This window comes from Lycium ferocissimum, chromosome 11, assembly GCF_029784015.1.
Source record: "Lycium ferocissimum isolate CSIRO_LF1 chromosome 11, AGI_CSIRO_Lferr_CH_V1, whole genome shotgun sequence".
NCBI classification, from domain to species: domain Eukaryota; kingdom Viridiplantae; phylum Streptophyta; class Magnoliopsida; order Solanales; family Solanaceae; genus Lycium; species Lycium ferocissimum.
In genome coordinates, this window is record NC_081352.1 from 36,620,357 (window position 1) to 36,643,892 (window position 23,536).

At 34.3% G+C, this 23,536-nt stretch overlaps 3 protein-coding genes across 4 annotated transcripts; 2 read left to right on the top strand and 1 right to left on the bottom strand.

The window, feature by feature from the left end:
* Positions 1-1,403: 1,403 nt before the first annotated feature.
* On the bottom strand, positions 1,404-2,150 carry LOC132037444 (protein GRIM REAPER). The gene has a single exon (XM_059427968.1). It carries the CDS (start codon positions 2,095-2,097, stop codon positions 1,621-1,623), a length of 477 nt encoding a protein of 158 aa, XP_059283951.1. The 5' UTR covers positions 2,098-2,150; the 3' UTR covers positions 1,404-1,620.
* A 4,845-nt stretch (positions 2,151-6,995) lies between these two features.
* Positions 6,996-12,859, top strand: LOC132037036 (dynamin-related protein 5A). 2 transcript variants are annotated; one of them, XR_009409737.1, is made up of 9 exons: positions 6,996-7,394; positions 8,600-8,791; positions 8,871-9,077; positions 9,678-10,106; positions 10,297-10,524; positions 10,598-10,793; positions 11,168-11,846; positions 12,292-12,559; positions 12,661-12,859. XR_009409737.1 is itself a non-coding variant. In XM_059427474.1 (8 exons), exons 1-8 carry the CDS (start codon positions 7,056-7,058, stop codon positions 12,476-12,478), a joined length of 2,457 nt encoding a protein of 818 aa, XP_059283457.1. In that variant the 5' UTR covers positions 6,996-7,055; the 3' UTR covers positions 12,479-12,629. The 2 variants fall into 2 exon arrangements, 1 of the variants encoding a protein (XP_059283457.1); XM_059427474.1 differs by lacking the exon at positions 12,661-12,859 and having other exon boundaries at positions 12,292-12,629.
* A 7,497-nt stretch (positions 12,860-20,356) lies between these two features.
* On the top strand, positions 20,357-21,544 carry LOC132036637 (VQ motif-containing protein 4). Its single transcript, XM_059427019.1, has one exon. The coding sequence runs from the start codon at positions 20,471-20,473 to the stop codon at positions 21,305-21,307; it is 837 nt and encodes a 278-aa protein (XP_059283002.1). The 5' UTR covers positions 20,357-20,470; the 3' UTR covers positions 21,308-21,544.
* The last annotated feature ends 1,992 nt before the right edge of the window (positions 21,545-23,536 follow it).

Consider the following 23,536-nt stretch of genomic DNA (forward strand, 5'->3'; position numbering starts at 1 on the left):
TATTTTTCTCTATTCATATTGTAGATAATTATGTTTATCCATTTTCACTCTGTGCTGTGTTACGTTTTGAATTACTATGTGAAATTGGAATTAAAGTAGGCTATCGAGTATCGAGAACCATACTTTTGTCATGATGATGGAGTTTCCAAATTGATTTCTTATAAGTTACACGATGGAATTCTTTGATAATTCGTTAAGACCTGCACAATAGCCTAACTTATTCTCCTTAATTGATAAGTTGTGACGATCATTCCCCATATATGTAAGTGTAGCTAATATCATTTGAAACATAATCCTTGTGTATCTAAAACTATATAGTAAAACATCAAAGATCCTACATTTTGAAATATAATACTTGCTTGTCTAAAACTGTATAGTAGTCAAATATCAAAGATCCTACATACCTTGAAGCAGATATCAAAGAGCTTGTGAAATTAGAAATAACAAAAAAGAGTAGATCATGAGGTAAGAGTAAAATAATTTTTTCTTGATTTTTATTCCTATTTAGAAGATCTATGTTTTACGATTCATTTAGTCATTAAGTTATTGAGATGTCAATGAAAGTTTAACTAATTATCTATAATATATATATGCACTAGCTAATTGTTTATTAGTACTTATTTATTTAATATAACATATTTGACCACTGCGTTCCTTAATTCTGTATCCTGACTGTACTGTTGCATGTATTCTGAATCCTCGAGGAAAATCCGTCTTTTGCACGTTCTAAAATATGTAGGCTTGGTTAAGAGAATGATTTCATACCTAATAACTGACCCACCAGTCCGATTAATGATACTTTATAGAAATTAAGAATAGTGATTAAAGCTTAATTAGTACTAACTGCGTTCTTAACAAGCATGCATTTGCCTTCTCTCGGTCGACACAAGTTATCCTAGTCATTTTATTTTAGCATTTTATTTTAGCAATGCAGCCGGAGATCTAACTCATAAGATGTTTTTATTAAGCTGGTGTGGGTGCAATTGAAATAATTATTTTCTGCGTGAAGCATGCATATAATAAAATCATATTCATTCTAAAACTAATGTTAACTCTGAATCATGGATTAACCTTTGGACCAGACTTGGTATTTCAGCGTTAATGAGTAATGACACATTACTTTGTCGGGTTTATTGACTGTCAAGTAATAATAGTGCGGCCTTGTAATTGAAATATAGTCACTGTCATGGAGTGTGAAACAATTTTACAAGTAAAAGTCCTTGATAATGTCCTCGAGTTTCATACGTGAAATTTGAAATTCCATAACAATGACCATTTATCTATTACAATACGTTGAAAAGTGGCTATTGTGAATTTTATCCGACTGCCATTGATTATATTGTTGCACCAAAAGATTGCTACTTCTTAATAATAGACAAACAAAATACCAAGAACAAGATCACATAGTTTTATTAATGACAACAGTATTCTCCCCCTACATATCTCTGTATCAAATGGAGCTTAGTTGAATGTTACGTACAAAAACTTGTCCTCCTCCTATATGCAAAAAAAGCAACAAAAACAGGACAACAAAAAACAAAAACCTCAATAGTAATGATATATAGTACTATATGAACCCAACCCGTGATACTTATTTTGAATAATATATAGTATTCCTAATTAAGCATAACCGCAATATCCAAAATCACATTTAACCCCAGGCAAGCAAGCTTTGTTACATTTTCCGCAATGCAGAGGATTATAGACCACATCAGTACAAACACCACCACAACAACGTTGTCCGAACTTACATTTCTTCTGACATTGTCCACAATTATTCATGTCACCAAGTATATTTCGACAATGCTTCTTGCAGCAATAAAGCATGCTCGTCCCATTATTCGCCGACACCCCATCGCAAATATTGTTGCTTTTCGCGTCACAGCTCGCTCCCTTCCTGATTTTGGTTATGGGGTACTTGGTCCTCAAATTAGAAAACGGAGTGTCAAGAGTGTAATATTCATCGTCATTGATGTCTTCAGATTCATCGTCGTAGAGAAAAGCAGAGTTTTGATCAGCTTTCGACGTTGATGATATAAGGAGAAAGGGGAAAATGAAACAGAGAATGGCAGTGAATTTGAGGAAAATGGATGCCATTTTTCTGAGTCAAGTTGAAGTATGGGATCGATGTCTTCAATACGATTTTAAAAGTGAAGGCTAAGAGAGGGAAATAAAGGGGTCATATATCATTTTAAGTTGATGGTTATGTGATAAAATATTCCTTAGTTTAAGGGAGGGATTTTTCTCTGCTTGTGCCAGAATTAATTAGATGCAAATTGTTAGTATTTGTTTAGTGCAAAGCTCTAGATCCTATTGACACATAGCTATAAATCTCATGCGAACTCCAAGGAGCAAGCTTGACCTTTATAACTAGCTAGTGGAATAATTAAATGTAACATTGTTTGAAAAGGTCTAAATCGACTATCTTATATTTATACATATAGTAATTCATGCACGAAGGACGTTATGCCCATGAACAAGAGCCTTTTGTACCTAGAACTATTTTTCCTGAAAAACTTTTTAAATTTGAAGAGATCCAAACAATCGGGCTAGAGATTTCAGAGTCACGGGGATAAAATCATCTTTCATAGAGATCATTTTACCCCACATTAAAATTTTCCGGCGCGGATCCAGATTACTGAGCCTCAGAGCCAATACCGAAAATCATAAAGAGTGATGCAAATGGTTAACATTGTGCCTTACATAAAATTAGAACTCAAAATTAATTAAAGAGCTTACATATATTTATAGTATGTGGAATCATTTGCTCCAAAATAAAGCAAACAATCTACTATAAGATGTTAAATTAATATGATACCATAATTTTTTCTACATTCAATGTGTATATATATTTAGATCCTATTTAAAATCGTTTGGATACTATTATAGTAACACCTCATTACTAAATTTTAATGGTCATTAAGTGGGAATAAGTCAATTTGACAGAGATCGCTTTATCTCCACGGTAAAAAAATCGGTGTGAACTCAAATTAATCGTGCTTCAAAACGAGTATCGAAAACCGAATGAAAAATCCAAAAAGAAAAAACGAAGAACCCATATACTGTCCAATAGGTGGATCTGGCCATGCCGCTAAGAGTGATGAAAACAATCAACATCGTGCCTTACATAATTTGACACAAAATTTAATTAAAATAGTTCACATGTGTGGAATCAGTTACTCAAAAAATAGAACAAACAACCTACTATAACAATGTTAAATTACACCAATAGAATTTTCTTAGTCATTAAAGTAGTTTTGGATACTATTATATGTTAACACGTTATTACTAAGTCTTAATGGTCATTAAGATGAAAATGCCAAAAGGGAGTGGTAGAGTGAAGAGTAATTTAGGTGCCGTAGTGAGGAGACATAAGAGATTAATTTTTGCTTGATGCATAAGGCTAATATAACAAAACTCACGTTAAAAGATCTGATTTTCAGGCGGACAAACAGGGAGATATAATGCACTTATAATTGGGTTGCTCACGGCCTCTCATGTTAGATCCTGCCGACGTCGGTTTAGTCAATGTGGCAGTGCACGATAGGTACATTCTATTATCAAATCACATGGTTGACTTCTTTTACCTCAATTTATTCCACATGCCCTCTGCCACCCTCGTTTTATTGATATTGTACCTTAATCGCCCAAAAAAAATTAATTAACATTTTGTGTTTACACTAAATTATACTTCCTTCATACCAAAAGTAGTTGCTATGATTCTTTCGTGAGAATCAATTTGAGTAATCTTCAGAGCTAGATTAGCTTAGCTTAATATTTTTAAATTAAAATTTAGATATTCAAAAGCTATATGAGAAGTATTATAAGTTGCATTATTTCTTCGGAAAAGACTCAAATATGCCATCGAATTATCGAAAATGGCTCATTTATGCCACTCGTCAATAGTTTGGCTCATTTATACATCTAATTACTGGAAATGACTCATTTAAGCCACTCATCAATAGTTTGACTTATTTATGCCATCGTCGTTATCAAAATGGCTCATCCATGCCAATTTTCATCAACGCCGGTTTTATAATACCATATATGACACATGGCCTCCAACTAGATTGTGGTTGTGGGTGGGTTGGGTGTATGGCTCAGATTTTTTATTAATTTGGAATTTAAAATTGGGTTGGTTTAATATTGGAGGTCTACGTCGTTTAATTAAACCAGCCCAATTTTAAATCCAAATTAATAAAAAATCTGGGCCATACACCCGACCCACCCACAACCATAATCTAGTTGGAGGCCACTTGTCATATATGATATTATAAAACCGGCGTTGATGAAAAATTGGCATGAATGAGTTATTTTGGTAACGACGATGACATAAATGAGCCAAACTATTGATGAGTGGCATAAATAAGTCATTTCCAATAGTTCGATGGCATAAATGAGCCAAAGTATTGACGAGTGGCATAAATGAGCCATTTCCGATAGTTCGATAGCATATTTTTAGTTCGATAGCATATTTGAGCCTTTTCCGTTCTTTCTTTTTTATAATGATGAAAAAATGCATCTTAAAATGTTGGTCAAAGTTCATGCAATTTGACTCTCAAGAAGCGTAACGTGATAAATACTTTGGGTCGGAGAGTGTTCATTATAATTTTAAAAAGTCATTAACTTTCACTACATTCCACTAAAGTCATTAAACTATTAAGAAGAAGCCTCTTTTGTCAATCCAGGACAAGCGAGTGGCATAAGCTATTTTTTTTGAAAATATTCGAGAAGAAATTGGAGGATTACCAATTGATTGACCCTGGAAGTAGAGAATGATGGTTCAACAATCTCTTTTTCAGCCCCCGACGGACCTGTACACTCGTCTTGTTGGGTATAAAGGATATTGGTAGTTGCGTTACGTATCTCCAAGGACTTTTGAACTGAGTGATGGTATACTGAACGTTCCATACTTTACCTATCATTCGTTCAACTTTATTTAAATACTATGAAAATCACTAACCTATTTTTTTAACCAAGAAAATCAGGCAACTTTGCTTAAGTATCTATAAAAATGAGATGAGATTGCACATTAATTAATTATGATTCCAGTTTATATAAAGAGTTAAAGACATTATGTAATTGTTGAACTGGTGTAGACACAAGTTGTGTAAATTGTTTTTCTTTACTCACTTTCTGCCTATTTTCATTTTCATTTTTTAATTATATTTATCTTTTCCATTGTTTTTTTTTTCCAATAAGAAATGATTTCGGAAGAGTTCAAAACCTATTAGTAGTTCGTAGTCTGGTTTGCGTGTTGACTAATTATTTGTTTACTGCTACGGGCAAATCTAGTGGACTATATATTTTTTCTAGTCTCAATACACGATTCAAATCCAGCTAGTCAATTTACTATTAGTTTAAATCAAGTAGAATACACCAAAAAAAGCAAGTGAATTAGGGAAAAGAGGATCCCGGATTCTAAAATTGTTTAGGGAAAGATAAAACCATGGTAACTCAAGTAATTAGAATAATGAAGTTTAACGTGTGATCTCCCATTGGATTGACTAATGGAAGAAAAACCACTATCTTAAATCACTTTAATTTTACGAGCTTGGGAACGTCTTAAATTCAAAGGAACAAGTTTAATTTTTATTTCATGCTGAATTTGCAAATACTCCCTCTTCTAGATTTTTATGCTCTTTTTCTTTTTTAATGTTTTATAAATCATAAGTTTTACTGACCAATACGAAAGGCTAAAACTATAGGGATAACATTTATATATCCTCGATGATGAGTGGTGCAACTCCTCTTACAGGATAATTACCGACGTGATTGGTGAGGTTGTTGGACGATTGTTCTATTATGACTTTACTTTATATTGTTCACGATTAATGTAAATATCTTGTGTTGATTTTTTTTATTTTTTTTTGCTACGTTGAAAAATATGAAATAAATTCTTAGAATCTTTCATAATTACGTGGACGGAATCTACTAGAAGAGGAAAAGAAACTTCATATCCTTCAGAGCAGCTTCACAATTTATCAAATCTTATGCATACTTGTCACTTCATTTGCTAGGTAACAACACCGTTGTTTGCCTCCCTCCAAATATGGGAAGTAAAGCATCGGCGGATTCTTACAAAATTTATATTCTTTTATAATAGCACAAAAATGATGAGAATGTATGTCCTCCTCTTTAATAAACCTGACTGTAAGTAAACAATCTGTTTGCAGTTGTAGTTCTGTATATCCCATTTCTTTTACTAATTTTAACCCTTATATTACTCTATACCTTTATAATGAGGCTTGAAGTAGACTCCATCTTGCGTTGAACATGTGAAAAGGACTGGTGGGATTCCTTGGAAAAACAAAAGCCAAAAAAACAATGGGCAATTTGCATGATTGCCCTTATTTGGGGGTGATTTTTAATTTTGCCCCTCAAATTGTTAGTATTTAATTTTTTCTCTTCGCCTAAAATTCATGGGTTTCGGGTTCAAACCCCCGCTCAATCAAAATTAAAAAAAAAAAAAAATTGCAAGGTGGAGTTTAGATTCGCAAGGCAGAATTTACCTGCAAAACTCTCCCTTAAGGCAGAGTTTCCTACTTTATAACGCAGTTTCGCAGAGTTTGCCTTAAGGTAGCAAACTCTACGTTATAAGGCAGAGTTTGCTACCTTAAGGCATAAGGTAGAGTTTGCATCCAAAACTCAACCTTGCGATTTTTTTTTTAAAATTTTAGATTGAGTCGGGAAGTAGGAACCTATGAGTTTTTAGGGGAAGGGCAAAAATTAAAGACCAGTTCCTTTGAAGGAAATCCGCTCAAAAAATACGAAAAACAATAGCAAGAAATGGGCCTCAAATATCAGATCATTAATGTTGGGCTCTCAGTTTGATGAAGACGATCCAATCTTCTTTATCCCCTACTTTGGGCTGTTAAGGGCATGACAAGTTCATTTTCACTGGGCCCTCATTTTTGCACCAAAATCAAAAGTCCAGCCCAATAATCTCAACGGCTTCCCCCACCCCCTAAATTCAAATTCAAAAATTGATGAAATTGAATCCCATATTTGGCTCGTAGGCTCCTACTTTCCTCCATTGTTACGCTCCATTAACAATGGCTACGCCAACCAAAACCCCAACTAGTACTTCCATTTCCAAAAAACACCACCACAACAAGCACCATTCATCCGATCCAAACAGATCGAGTTCCGAATTCAAGGACCGATTCGAAGCCTACAATCGCCTTCAAGCAGCCGCCGTGGCGTTCGGTGAGAAACTTCCGATTCCTGAAATAGTTGCCATTGGCGGACAATCTGATGGGAAAAGTTCACTCCTTGAAGCCTTATTGGGTTTCCGGTTCAATGTTCGAGAAGTTGAAATGGGTACCCGAAGACCTCTTATAATGCAAATGGTTCATGACCCGACCGCTTTAGAGCCTCGTTGCCGCTTTCAGGTATGCTCCTTAATCTCCCTCTGTCCCAATTTAAGTGTCTTAGTAGGCGTTTGGCCATGAAAACCAAATATTTTTCACTTTATTTGAAATTTTGAAGTTGGAGTTGTGTTTGGTTATAGTTTTTGCAAAAAGTATTTGGTCGTTTGAATGTAGTGAAAGTGAAAAAAGTGAAAACAGGGTATTAGGGAAGTAGTATTTGGAATTTTCATGGCCAACGCTAATTTTCAAATAAAGTGAAAAAAAAATCTGGAAAAAGTGAAAAATTCTCATGGCCAAACGGGTTAAGTTGACTGAGCACAAAGTTTAAGGAATAAAAATAGGTTTTTGTTTCTTGTGCTCCTAAATTAAGGATGTGTGTAATGTACCAAAATGTCTTTGGAATCTTGTGATTATAAACTTGTCATGTAAGATGTTTGAATTGTCAACTTGTTTAAATATAGAAAGAGTCACTCTTTTTGGGACAGACTAAAAAGTAAAGTAAGACACTTAAATTGGGACGAAGGGAGTAGGTTTTAATTGCGTACTCCCTCTGTTCCAAAGTATGTGATACTTTTCGCTTCTTGAGATTCAAACTATGTAGACTTTGAGCAACAATTTGAAATGCATTTTTTCTATCATATCAACATGAGAGAAATTGAAATTTATGGTAGTACTTCTCGTATAGAATTTGAAAATGTAATTTTTAATTTTAAAATTTTTTGCTGTTCTAATCTAATTTAGCCTCAAAGTTTGGTCAAATTTTATCTCGAGAAATGAGAAGTGCCACGTAAATTGGGATTGAGGGAGTATAAATAAGGAGGGTTGCAATAAGATAACGTACTGCTATGCATTATCAATAGAGAAAAATGGGTGTAAAGAATTCACATAGCTGACCTCAATTGACTACGTATCAGTTCCAAACTAGTTGGGATTGGTGGTTATATGAATATTGTATCTGTTCAGAAAATTATCATAATTAGTCTATTTTTATGTTGGCTGTCAACCTACTGGAACATCCTTTTTGTTCGAGCTTTAGGCTAGTTAATAGGTTATCCTTTGCATATCTCTGTTTGCTCCAAGATAAATTGAATATAGGGCTTCGAGCTTTGGTTTTAGCAATTGAGGAACAGTGTGATGTTGGAGATTATCTAGAGAGAGTTGATTGTTGTGTGCTGAATTTAAAATGGAGGAAATGCTGATATTTTGGAACATGACTTTTGATACAGGAGGAGGATTCAGAAGAATATGGAAGTCCTATTGTCTTGGCCTCTGCAATTGCGGATACCATAAAGTCTCGGACTGAATCACTTTTGAAAAGGACTAGAGCCGCAGTCTCTTCACAGCCCATTGTGATGAGAGCAGAATATGCCCATTGTCCTAATCTTACAATCATTGATACACCTGGCTTTGTTCTAAAAGTAAGTTACTCCATCTGACATTGCAACTAACCAAATAGGACACATGTTTTTGGAGTGACTGATTATATTCGTCTGGCAGGCGAAGAAAGGTGAACCAGAGAGAACACCTGATGAGATTTTATCCATGGTGAAGTCACTAGCCAGTCCGCCCCATCGAATTATTCTGTTCCTTCAGCAAAGCAGTGTGGAATGGTGCTCATCTTTATGGCTGGACACTATTAGAGAGATTGATCCAACCTTTAGGAGGACAGTGATTGTTGTCTCCAAATTCGATAACCGGCTCAAGGTATAACGCCGAATTTTCTTGGCTCGCACTTGCAAATGTCAAATGTTTTTTAAAGTATTGATGATAAGAATTTTTTATCTTTGCTCTAATGTTTCTGTGGGTGTTAACTTTAATAGATAACTAACTAAATTATGTGATGAGAGCAGAGATTTCTAAAATGCAAATGCAAATGCAAATTCATTGCATTTTTTATAGAAAAAAAAAAAGAAGAAGCTGGAGAAAGTTATCTCCTAGATTAATGGGGAAGTATGCCTGTATAATGAGTCCATCAGCGATATTTCTTTGATGATAAGTTTCATTTGATACATAATTGCCTTCTTGAGGAGCCTTCACACTATGGTAAAAGTTGTTGCCATGTGATCAGGAGATCACGGGTTCAAGCCGTGGAAATAGACTCTTCTAGATATGTAAGATAAGGCTGCGTACACCAGACCTAATGTGGTCTAGCCCTTCCCTAGACCTCATGTATAGCGGGAGCTTAGTGCACTAGGCTGCCTTTAAAAACAAAAACATTTTTGCCTTCTTCTCTTCCTAATCAATGAATTGTTTGGGATTGCTTTCCTGTGTACTAGATATAATTGTGACATAATCCATGTTCAGGAGTTCACTGACCGCTGGGAAGTAGATCGGTATTTGAGTGCAAGTGGTTATCTTGGGGAGAATACTCGTCCCTTTTTTGTCGCCTTGCCTAAGGATCGAGGCACAATTTCCAATGATGAGTTTCGCCGTCAAATATCTCAAGTGGACGCAGAGATGTTACACTATTTGCGTGATAGTGTTAAAGGTGGGTTTGATGAAGACAAATACAGGTCCTATATTGGGTTTGGTTGTCTAAGAGATTTTTTGGAGGCTGAGCTCCAGAGAAGATACAAAGAAGCTGCACCAGCAACACTTGCTCTGCTTGAACAGCGATGTGGCGAAGTCACTGCTGAAATAGCTAGAATGGAGTGCAAGATAAATGCAACATCTGATGTTGCACATCTTCGGAAATCTGCCATGTTGCATGCTGCCACTTTATGCAATCATGTGGTCAGTACTGGTTTTAAAATATACGTAATATATGAACTCTTCATTAGTGTTATGAATTATATGCTGGGTGTTACTTCCGGAGTATTTGCAATGGAATGAACTTGGTACCATCATTTTGAAGTATCAAGTATTATGTATCTTTTAGTGATGAAATCTTTTTCTGAATTGGTTTTCTTTTTATTGGATGAAGGAGGCACTTATTGATGGTGCAGCAGATCCAGCCCCTGAGCAATGGGGGAAAACAACCGAGGAGGAACGGTCAGAGAGCGGTATCGGCAGTTGGCCTAGTGTTATAGCTGAGATTAAACCTCCAAATGCGACCCTTCGCCTTTATGGTGGTGCTGCCTTTGAGAGGGTGATGCATGAATTCCGATGCGCAACATATTCAATTAAATGTCCCCCTGTGTCAAGGGAGAAGGTATTTTCCTTACAAGTTAAAAAAGCTTTCATACTAGAAATTGGGAAATTCAATGTAACAGAATTGGTGACAGGTGGCTAACATTTTGCTTGCTCATACTGGCCGTGGTGGGGGTAGAGGAATTACTGAGGCAGCGGCAGAGATTGCACGAGCTGCAGCTCGATCTTGGCTTGCTCCTCTTCTTGACACAGCTTGTGATCGTTTGGCCTTTGTTTTGGGCAACCTCTTCGAGATTTCTATTGAGAAAAATCATGGACATGACTCCAACCGTAAGAATTTAAATATTTTTGTTCCGAGTCTGAGCCGCTTGCTGCTTCATAAGACTACTTAATTTATTAGCTGATATTCTGTTTCATGAAATGGATAAGCTGACCTTTAGGAGAATCTAGGCATCCTGTATTTAGTATTATAGCAATCAATCCACTTTTTTTTTCTTTTTTTTCTGGCATCTCTTTCATTAGATTGTGTCATGCAGCGATCAATCATAAGTAACTAATAGTTTTGAAAAAAAGGTTGTGATGTTTATTGAAGCAGAATCAGTGGATGGAATTAGTTACATAGCATTGTAATGGTGGAATAGCACATGCAATCCAATTTTACATTGCAGTGGTTGATTCATTGATTGTCATTTTTTACAATGCAGATGGACATAGATCAGTGGATATGGAAGGATACATTGGTTTTCATGCCGCTCTAAGGCAATCCTACAACCATTTCATGAAAGATCTATCCAAAGAGTGCAAACAACTACTCCGTCATCATCTTGATTCAGTTACAAGCCCATATTCTCATGTCTGCTACGAGAACAACTTCATAATCGGGAGTTTCTCCTCTGGCTCAATGTACCAATTAAATCAAGCCTCAGCTGGTCCATTATGTCTCGAGCTATCTGATGGGGGGCCTGCATTGCGCAAAGAAGCTATGAAAGGCCAAGAAAACTTGCCCCCTGAAAAAAATACTCAGGAAATCACACCTGGAAAAGTTACAGAAAACAGGGAGGCCCTACGAGAATGCCAAATGACTGTGCCCGAAACCCCATCTCCTGACCAACCTTCCGATGGAAATTATGGTATCAAAAGAGAACTTGGAAATTGTGTCGAGGTTGGAGCAAGAAAACGCCACCCTAGGATTACAGGCAATGCTAGAAATATTGGCCAAAATGGTGAGAGCCTATTGTTTGGGAATGGGGACAACATATCAAGACCGGTCTCTACTTATGCAGAGATATGCTCATCAGCTGCCCAGCATTTTGCTCGCATACGTGAAGTTCTGGTAGAGCGCAGCGTGGCATCAACATTGAATTCTGGATTTTTAACTCCATGGTACGTTGTCAAGTTTCTCTGACTCCTATTAGTTTTTTATGAGAATTCCTATATTCTGTGTATAATCACCGTATATGCATGCTAACCGTGAACTAGCATGTAGCTCACAAGATAATTTCTCAACCTCTAGCCGATGCGTCTTTATAGAGATGGCCGTATGTTAGATAAAAAACAGGAGGAGATCCTAGAGAAGTCTTCTATTAAGAAAATAATACAGACTCAAAGCAAAACACAGGTGTGATAACTTTTATATGAACATGTCGTGCTGGAAATGAACATCTTCAGCTTCACTTCTAGTGATTAGTATAAATCTTATCATTAGTTTATTACAAGACTGTCATTATACACACATCTTTGTAGAACATTTTGTAATTTCTGTACTTTATTAAGGTTGTGCAGTAATTACAAAACTGACGGACGAATATTATTTCCTATCTGTCAACAGTCGAGAACGGCTTTTTGTAGCACTTGGGTTGGACTTGTTTGCTGTAAATGATGAAAAATTCATGGACATGTTTGTCGCACCTGGAGCTATAGATTCTCTAGAAAATGAGCGGCAATCACTTCAGAAGCGACAGAAAATCCTGCATTCTTGCTTGAATGAGTTCAAAAGTGTGGCTAGAGCACTTTGACAGATAACCAATTTTCAGTTATTTGTCATTGTTGGCTGACAGCTTATTTGGCTTCACATCTGGTGAATCCAACTATGCTCAGTAAGTGACTCTGCAATATTTTCATCTAGAGATATCTTGTCTGCATTTTATTCTCTTTTTACCCTCAGATTCTTCAATGTTGTATTAAGGTCATGGATTAGGTCCTTTGATGATTGAAGCAAAGTGCAAATGTATTGGAAAAGCTTTCATGTTTCAACATTGTATAACTTCCTTGAAATGATGGTGATCATAACGTCTAAAGAAAATTTCAGCTTTAATCCCTCCTTTATACTCTATATGTACTGTTTATCTTGTAATTGTTGGATCTTGCACATTTTAGTTCCAATTTGTCAAAGTGTGTAGACTTGGTCCAATGATAAATGGAGCTAGCTAGTACTACTATTCCAGTGCCCTAAGGAAATTTACTTATTTCTAGAAAAGTGAGACAGCATACCTTTTTAAAAAAAGGCACATGTGAACACGAGTCGTGGCTTAACATAGTTGTTAAATAGGATTAACTAATTTTGTTTGTTTTGATCAGGATATGCAAAGTCCAATAGACAGAAGTTAGTTAACTATGTAAGGTTAAATATAACGGACCAAAGTGCAAATAGTATATGAAAGAGGAACTAAAATTGCATTTAAGTATCTCTTTTGATTATGGTGAAGCACCTATTGCATTGGGTTAGCATCCTATTTGACTATTTGTGACCAATCCTGCTAAGTTCAAATCTTATCAAAATGTTAGTGACTCAATGAGCTGATTTGAGAGAGAGAGAAGTTCAGAGCAGTTCCATGGGTTGAGTTAAGAGAAAATCTAGAGCGATTAAACACGAGAGGAAACAATTGTATGGACTAATTCATCGAAGTTTGACTCTAATACCATAGGAAAGAATTTTGAGTATCTAACCAAAGCTTTAAGGCGATGAGTGGAATGACTCACGACGTTATAAATCCATTTACAAACCCCTATCCAACCAATGAGGAACAAGTGTATTATGTATTAGTGAGTTTACTGCACCTAGTGGGACAATATGTTGATATCTATGATTTAAAATGAGCATTGAAATCATTTCTAGTGAACATCATCATATTAATTATTAATAATATTGACCCTGTCAAAAGCCTGTCTCTTCCAAAATATCATTGCGTTAACTAGCCGCTAGACTGGTGTTTCCATGAAGTTTACTATTCCAGCAGCAGAAAGCACTAAAAAAGAGTAATGAACTACACTAAGAAGAAAAGAAAAATATTGTGTTGAGAGTACGAAACTTCCTGAAATGACAGTAAATTCCTAGTTAGATACTTGTGGGCATTGCTTTCGAGAATGTAAAGAAGACCAGAAAACATAAACAAAATTGTGACAGCTAGATATGAGTCCTCTTGTGGATTTGTCTACAGTATTCGTGAACCTTATAATAAATTAAAAGAGAGATAGAGGTCCCCCTTTATCCCATCTATTGGTAATGCCCCTTAAACTATGGACTTAGACTTTTAGTATTTGTAAAATTTTTCTTCAATTAATATCAAGGCCTACTCATAGATTACACATTCTAATACGGCCTTTCACCTGTTCCTTTTATGTGTCTTTAACTCATTTTTCCGTTGACATTTAATTCGAAGGTGAATTCAAGAATTTAAATCAATAGGTATATTGCCACAATATTCAGTATCATTGTGTGACAATTTAAAGTATATACATACGGTTTCTTAAAACTAAGATTTTATCGTTTCTTTTTCTTCTATTTACCAAGATTTAGACCGATAAATTGTTAAAAAAAATTCTCGGTTAGGATGTGAACTTTGATTTTTCCTAATTTTCATTCAATTTTATTGACCGCTAAGTCAAATTCTTGCGTGCCTGACAGGAAAACTAACAAATAATTTGAGCTTTTTGACATCAAAGTTATTGAGCCCCCCAATAATTCTAGAGCTACTAGTAATTAATAAGATGATGGAAATATTCTTAGTGAGTTCTATGGGACGACAAATTCGGCGAAGGACTCTCTCTAAAGTCACTTAGCCAGCTAATTTGAATAATGACGTATTTACGATTTCAATGACTTTCAAGAATAAGAGAAGTTTCTTAATTTAATAAAACTCGTACTATACTATTAATCTTAATTTACATGAAAATACCTAATGATTAAGTATAGTCAATGCACACGTAGTATAAGAAATGTATTATTTTGCATTTATTTATGTACTTGTTTATTTTGAAGTGTACAGGGTCCAAAGCAATTAGTACGACCTTTTTAATAATGTACCTTTAACACCACCTTACACAATTTAGCTTCATAGTTTCAATCTCAAATCAAAAGTCACAAAAGATTCTCTCCTCCTACATTTTCTTTCTCCCACTATTCACGGCCTAGGAAGCTCACAAAATAATTTAAAAAGAAAAAGCATCACTAATTTTTTAATAATAACCACTAATGTAATTAGGTTCAGTAAAGACTGCCTTAAACCATCTAAAGGACTCCTCTAAAAACCAAGCATTAAGGGTGTTATGACGATATAACAGCGGAATATGAAAAAAATCGTGATTAGTATGGAGAGTAATAACTGTTTGGTACTTATTTTTTTAAAAAATCTTATTTTTTCAATAAGTGCTTATTTTAAAAAGTGAGGTGTTTGGCGAAACTTTTAGGAGAAAATAAGTCTTTGGGAAGTAGCACAGTTTTTCAAGCTTAAAAAAATAACTTTGACCAAAAACACTTTTTTAAAATCTTTTGAGAAAAATACACTTAGAAATCTTTTTAAAACGCCAAACACTAATTCTTCTTTCAAAAGACTTTTTTAAATTAATTGGCCAAATACAAACGGCTTTTAGCTAAAGTAAAAATACTTGCAAGAATCAAAAAAAATTTTCAAAATAATTTATTTTTATAAAAATTTTTAAAAATGGCTATAAGAGTTCTTTCTTTTTTAAAATAAAGGAAGCAGATCAGACTTTCGTAGGACAGAGAAGATCAGTCATATGCAAGACGGGTTGAGAGTAATAATAGTAGAAGCGATAAGCCCTTCAATCTACTCCAAAGACGTTTAGACGATTTTAACTTGACCATTGAATTATCATGAATATTGGAGGACATGTTCCTACATCCGTCCTTTTTTTTTTTACTACACATCTTGTCTTGTGCAAAAAAATGATTTGCCCCCTCAAAGATAATCTTCAAGAAAATAACAGTACTATAAAGTGCTCCTTGTTAACGCAGTTGTGAAACCAACCAAGAAACTCAACTCACATTTGTATTTTAGTCTCTGCAAGTCCGACAGTGCTGTTTGCCAAACAAGACAAGGCACATTGATTCCCTTTAGATTTTCTCGAAGAGCAAAGATCTAAAGTTGAGTTCCCACTTTATAAATTTGACAACTTCGATGAAAGGTTTTTACAGCATTTAAACAAATAGTACTCATTTTAATATCTCCATATATTCTCACCGGGTGTTCGGAACCTATTTTAGGACCTGGACTAATTTAGCGTAAGATCATTAAAGGGAAGAAGCTTTTTCTATCAGAATATTTTTCATTTCTAAACTTGAATACGAGACTTCTGATCCACAACTTTTGATGGTGATACGGATACCCTAATATATCCTCCTTAAAGATTAAGTAGTCACTCTAGTCCTACTTTACTCATCACACTTACTAAACATTGTTACGTAAAAATAATTGTCGAATTAAAAAATCAAGAGAAAATTAATTCCTTCTTTTTCCGGTGTTATCCTAGTATGATAAATATTCTAGAAAGAAGTAGAAAGATTGAAGATCGAAGAAAAAAAATAAAAACAATTTAATCAAATAACTTTATTATTAATAAATGGGAAAAAACTAACGTTATAAATAAGTAGAATCAAAGAAAATTTTAGTGATCGAGAGATCGCTTATCTTAATTATTAAGACTTTCCTACTTTCCGAGAAAGAAAAAAAGATATACGTACGGAATTACATATTAGCAAAAGTGTCAATTAAAAATCTCGTTGCCAATTTTCTATCATTTTCATCACTTGACATATGTTCTCTTTTTTTCTCAACCATTTCAAGTCCAATATTCTCAACAAACAAGCAATGACTCCACACCTTACTGGTTTACTTCAATCTTTTGTCATTTCCCCTCAATTTAAATTATGTTATCCGCATAGAATATTTGTGAAAGTAACTTCTAATCTTACTAACAAGCTCAACAATTCAAAGAGTTAAAAGAATTATCTTCTTGGGCTATCAATTCTCAAATAAACTAAACCTAGTCACTTAACAGTCGGCTGCTTTACGATCAAAATACTGAGTAACAATAGACTTAAATAAGGAAGCCGGAAGAAATGACTCTTTTTTCTTTCTCCCTTCAGTTAAATTTGAACCCGTCCCAACAACAAATATCTGCTTCATTGAAAAAAAAAGTCAAATATTGTACAATTTTCTAATTTGACAGCTTCCAAGGGTTGGACATATTCATAGAGCTCACATGTGACTTAGTCCCTTAAATTTCCGACCTACTAAGATGCTAGTTAATTATAATAATCATAATTTGAAAAGATAAATTTAAATTATGTGACTTAGAGATTAAACCAATGAAAAAATCAGACCCTACTAGGAGTAGCTAGGCCAGCAATTATCAGAGTAGGATTCACTTAATCTTGTCACTATTCAATCCAAACATAAAAAGCACACAAACAATGGTAGTTATTATTATAATAATAATTACAGCCCACCTAATGTGAAAACATTGCCTAACAATTTAAGTCAAGCCGGCCAAAGTTAAACATTATACAATCAAAGATCATATAATAAATTAATCAATTCCAAACTTAGTCAGCATCGGAGTTAAACCAATAAGACTAAGCACGTTGATTAGTCTTTTAACTTTAGTAAATGAAAATTTATAGAGGTTTTGGAAACTCCATTTATTCAAAAAAAATAATGATGTTGAATAATTGAATGGAGAATTAGTTCAAAGAAAGGAGTGTCTGCTTTTGAATATAATAGCAGTACTTAATTAGTGCTATTTAATTTAGTGCTCCACCTCTTTTATGCCCCTTAATTATCATTAGTTCCAATTCCATTTGGATGGGAATTTGATCATACCTTTTTCAAGTGCTTAAAAATGCTCAATTTCCCATTACTTTAAATAAGTGTTTATAGGAAAGGATCTGTTTAACTTTTGATACCCACTAATCATAAGTAATTATTAAGTAAATATCTCTCATTTTGACCTTGAATAGAAAGATTTGATGTGGAACCAGTAAATATACTTTCACAGAGAAAATTAATCATCAATTTTGCAAGTGCTTTGTGTGTATATACATTTGTTCTTTGTGTTTTCCTTTTCATATTCTAACATATCCTATACGTTAAGTGGTTGACTGAACCTGTTTGGCAACATTAATTGTTAAAACAAATTTGGGACCAATGTCTTTTGCTAGTATTCAACTTCCATACATTTGGTAGGCCAAGTAGTTTTAAAATTGGTAGCAGCTGTAATCTTTTGCTACTATTCAACTTCCACACATTTGCCCCCAACAAAATAAAATCAGTTGGTAATTTGGTATGCCTTAAAACGTGGTGGCAAATAGCAACTTAAAATTTCCAATTGATCAACTATACTTCAATCTCAAAGTAATCAAGTCCATAATATCGATCATCTATATCCATTCCATGCTAGAAGGTTTTAGGGGATGAGCTAGAAGGTTACCGTCAGTAGTGAGCCAGGATCTCCATTAACCGGGTTCAAAATTTGAAAAAGTAAACACATGAAGAAGTCAAAGAAGGATTCGAAAGATCTACTATATATACGTATAAAATAATTTTAATCGATACAAGCAGTGTAATTTTTCAAGAAGGGTTTGGACCCTCGGTAAAACTTGGCTTCTGCTTGGTTAGTTCTTGACGGGTTTAGCCGAATTCAGTAACTTTATTCCAAATCTTATATTTGTATCAAGAAATCATTAAATATTTATAAAAATTAAATTTGTAACTTAATACCTGATATCATTCTCCTAGAAAGATGAATTTATAAAGTTCAAATTATGATTTCGCTTCATACTGAAAAACCATCTTATTCCATTAATTGTTAGTCTAACTCAAATTACCTTTATTTAATTCAAGTTTAGGACTAATTATGTAATGAGTTTAATACAATATTTTACATTTACAAAAATCAAAATATAGAACAAAACAAGTGGAAAAAAAAAAATGGAAGGGCCAATCACTAATAAGAGTTGAAGACGTCTTCTCAATGATTTGAAGGAAGAAAAACAACGGAAGCGTTCTATAAGTGCCGAAGTCACGGACGGTGTTTCTCACAACTTTTTATCTCTTTTCTCTATACATTAATAACACTTGGACCTTTCAACTGTGGAATTTAATACTTTTATACTGAAGCTATAAATATGTGTGGAAATAGATATAAATATAATTAAACATACATGATATATATAATGTTTAGATTTTGCATCCGTAAAAGATCGTATTTTAGCTCATTTGTTCTAGCTTATGTGATACTATTTGTTTGTTAATCTGTTTAAAAAAGGATTACATATTTTTATATTTAGAAATAATTAATTTTATACTTTTAATTTTTACTCTTTATGAGTCTTTTTTATAGTTAGATAAATTGTTATAGTCACACAAATGCTATAGCCGAGGCAGAATTTGAGGGACGAAAAAGGTTCATCCGAAACCTCTTCATTAGAAAGTTACATTGTACACAAAGTCAAAATTATTAATTGAATTCTGGACTTCTTCACGTATTTGTTTCTTTGTATTTGAATCTTAGTAGTATTCTTAACTCCGCGCTACTAGCTATAACATATTTAAAATAGTATTCCCTCAGTTTGAATTTATATGACACTATTTTCTTTTTAAGTCAGTTTAAAATAGAATGACATCTTTCTATATTTAGCAACAATTTAACTCATAATTTCCATTTTGTCATCTATGATATGATTTCTAACCACAATTTTTTTTGACTTATTTTAGACCGCAAGGTTTTCCGTGCTCAGTGAAAAACCCTTGTATTAATAGGGATGGAGAGAATAATTTTTTTCTTAGTATTTCATATCAATTCAAATTAAGGGAAAAATATTTCCTCTGAAAAACTGGCAAATGTACAGATGACATGTTAACATCTTCACTCCCAATCAGAACAGCAGTGTGTAGTGTTGTGTGTGTGTGCAAGTGACTAGTTCCATAGCACAACAAGAGGGACCAGAGGTCAGGGCTCTGAAGTCAATGTACAGCTCAATTGCCTTTGAAATTGAAATTCCCACTCTTTGGCCACTTTTGATGCTGACGCCCTATATTCCACCAATACATCCCCAATTTTTTTTTTTTCTTATCTAAAATTGACCATTGTGGGTTGCATTTTCTATATGCCCAATCAACCAACCCTTCTTCACCCCACCACCCCTTTTCCCCTCCCACACTACCCCCACTCCCAATTTCTTAAGTTTATAATAATCCGGTGTCCGACTGTGACAAATTTAGGATTTGAAGTCTATGTATTTTTATAATTTCCTCAAGTTAATATATAATAATTGCTGCGTTCATATATAAATATGTATAAATACTTAGTAGATTTCTTGTTGTACATACAAGATATGAGATAAAGCTTTTGAACTCTCATGCTATAGGTTGTACTCTAAATCCACCACTAGTGTTTGGTATCTGCTTTAGGGTTCTGAGTAATTCTAATTAATGTCTTGTAAGACCCATTAAAAGAAAAGACACGTTATACCAAAAAAAAAAATATATATATATATTTTTAAGGTTCGACCCGAGATATTTAATTAAAAGTGAAAGAAGTTTCATTCATTCCACCACAACTGTCTCGGGGATTACCCACTCTAACCATAAAGCAAACACAATATAACAAGAGAGAGAGAGAAAGTGTCTTTTATTGTTGAGGAAAGAAAATTAGTCTAAAGAGAAAAAAGGAAGACTTGAAGGCACAAACAGGTGCACTTTCAACAAATGCTAGTACGTACAAAGTCACAAAAACAAAAGCAAATTACTAGTAATCCTTTTCATTCTTTCCACCATAGCCTTGTTTTTCACTCCAACAACTTTGCTTTCTCCAAAAATTCTTCTTCAATGGAAATGACTTCAAGAATTCAAGATAGAGAGAACCACCAATTACCCATAAACTCACCAAGAAGCAATAATGGAGCAAGTCCAACAAGCAACAACAGCAATGGATCAGTTATCCAAAATCCAACACCACCATTAACTCCCAAAACAATTTCAACTAGATCTGAAACAACTAACCCATATCCAACAACCTTTGTTCAAGCTGACACTAACTCCTTCAAACAAGTTGTTCAAATGTTAACCGGATCCTCAGAAACAGCAAAACAAGCATCCGTGCCAGATCTATCCTCATCTTCAAACTCAAATTCAACAAAAAGTTCAATTCCACCTATCCGAACAGCCCCAAAAAAACCAGGTTTTAAACTGTATGAAAGAAGAAACAGTTTAAAAAATGGGCTCATGATTAGTCCATTAATACCTGGAATTCATGCTCATAATTCAAGTTCTAGTTTTTCTCCAAGAAACAAGCCAGAGATTTTGTCACCAAGCATTCTTGATTTTCCGTCACTTGCTTTAAGTCCAGTTACGCCGTTAAATGAAGACACGTTTAGTAAGTCTTCTTCGCCTTTAACGACGAATAATGTTAGTGAAGAAGATAAAGCTATTGCTGAGAAGAAGTTTTATTTGCATCCTTCACCAAGGAGAACACCAAGAGATAATGAGCCACAGCTATTGCCTTTGTTTCCTGTGAGTTCACCGAGAGTTTCTGGATCGAATTGAGAATTATCATTATTCTTATGGGGTTGAATTGGTGAAGGTGAATTGTTATGGTTATAATGGAATTGATGTTATGTTGATTTGTGCTGTGTTGGAGGAGGAGATTTTTCAGGTAATTTGAAGAGAGAAAAAAAGGTAAGGTAGAGATCTTTGTTTCAATTGTATAATTTGATCTCCCTTCATCCATTGTTTCAAGAAAAGAGATTAAAAAAAAAAAGTACAATAAACAACTTTGTTTCATTCTCCTTCTTCATTCAGTTTCTGAATTTCATGCTTTTGCTAGTTTACTTTTACTTTTTTCCTTTTTGACTATCGTGCCCCAAAGAGTTTACTTTCAAAGATTCCTCTAGTAGTAACGACAAGCAAATCGGGAATAACCCAGCCTTAGAATCAGGCAATTTTGTCGTCCGAATTATAGTTCAGAAAGCGTCCGTAGCGACAAGGAAGGACGGAGGAGCTAGGGTACTTTAAGAGGGTTGGTCGAAAAATTACACTTTATAAATAAGGTTAGAATTAACTTTTGCCTACATGTAATAGGTGCCTGAATTCTCTTGGCTTCTTCCTTTGTTTACTTCTTTTTATTTTAGATCTTTTTGATAAAAATTCTGGTTCCGCTACTGCTTAGCTGCATACCGAATAGTCCCACCTCACCTGGGTCACAGTCGGAGCGCCTAGGCGCAAAGGGTCAAGAAGCCCAAACATGCTAAGGGTAGAGCCATGGCATTACGAGAGTTGAATTTCAACCATCACTTATCGTGACGTTCATTGCCGTGGACTCACATTTAGGCCACCTGCGCGCCCATGACTGGCGGTTAAACTCAAAGAGATTCGTTCTGCAGCGTGGTTTAGGCAAATGGAAAAGTTAGGGTCATAAAGCGGATTCAAAAATTAGATTGTTGGAATTTCTTTTGGGTTAAGTTCAAGGGGACAAAACGATCCTAAAAGATCAAACCGAAACCATACTTTAGCAGTTGAGCTTAGGGCTAATATAAGCTATGCTGCTCGGACTCATAAAAAATATTGTTTAAAAGTAGTGAATTTTTGATGGATCCGACACGGATTCATTATTTGGAAAGTCCGAGCAACACAAATTGCAAGTGAGTTTTTGTTCCTTTTTCTTTTAACATTTTTTAGTGTTGCATGAAATAAGATTCAATTTCTTTGTGGGAGAAAATGGAATGAAAGAAGTGGACTTTTTACGACTTTTAGTCTTTTACAGTGGAAGAAGAACAATTGCAAAGGGTGCCATCATTTAAGAATATAGCAGAATAGAATTTAGAATTACGCATGTACTGTAATCGGAATAATAACAACTAGTGTCTCTCTCAAAGTAAATATATGCTAGTACTGGTGGGGGGATCAAATTCATATTCTTTTGCCAATATAAATACAAACAGTGAGAATAAGTGATAAGTGATTACTATATAAAAAGCCCATAATGGCAGGATCAAATTCACATTCTGCATTATCTTATCAGCATATATTCACACAACACACTGAGGAAAAAAAAGCGTTAATGAGTCAATTTTAATGGATTTAAGATACTTGGATTCACTGATCAAAGTCATCATGCACCATATCTTTTAAGAATGTGGGATTTTGGGGAGTTGAGAGGGTAAGAGAACATGAGAATGAGAAGTCAAGAAAAGGGTTTTTTCAGCATAAACTGATATAGCCAAAGAGTGAAAATGAGAAGCAAAGCACCACGATGGGTGTCATGCTCTCAACTTTATCCATATTAAAGTAATAAAACTTTCTTCACTATAACAATCAAGTAATAATTTTTTTTTGGTTACATTAAACTAATTAAATAGTAAAGTCGCCTTAACAAATAGGTTTTGCCGCTATATTGGGTAAAATTCAGTGAGTTTACTATTATAGTAAGTAAAATTCAATTACTTTAATCGGACAAAAAGTAGTTCTATGATTATACTATTATAGTAGGTAAAATTTACTTTAATGTGATAAAAAATAGTTCTCTGACTTTACTGTTGTAGTCAGTAAATTCAACAACTTTAATGTGACAAAAACCAGTTATTTAACTTCATTGTTTTAGTGAATAAAGTTCACATATTGATTGGAGCTTTGCAAATGGAGAAACTTGTGATAATCTCTACGCAATACAGATTCGAATTAGTCGAGTTAGTGAGTTTTGAATATCAGAGACATAAAAGAAAAAAGAAAAAAAGCAAGTCAAGATTAGTTGCATTCACTGCCTAAGGAAATTGCATT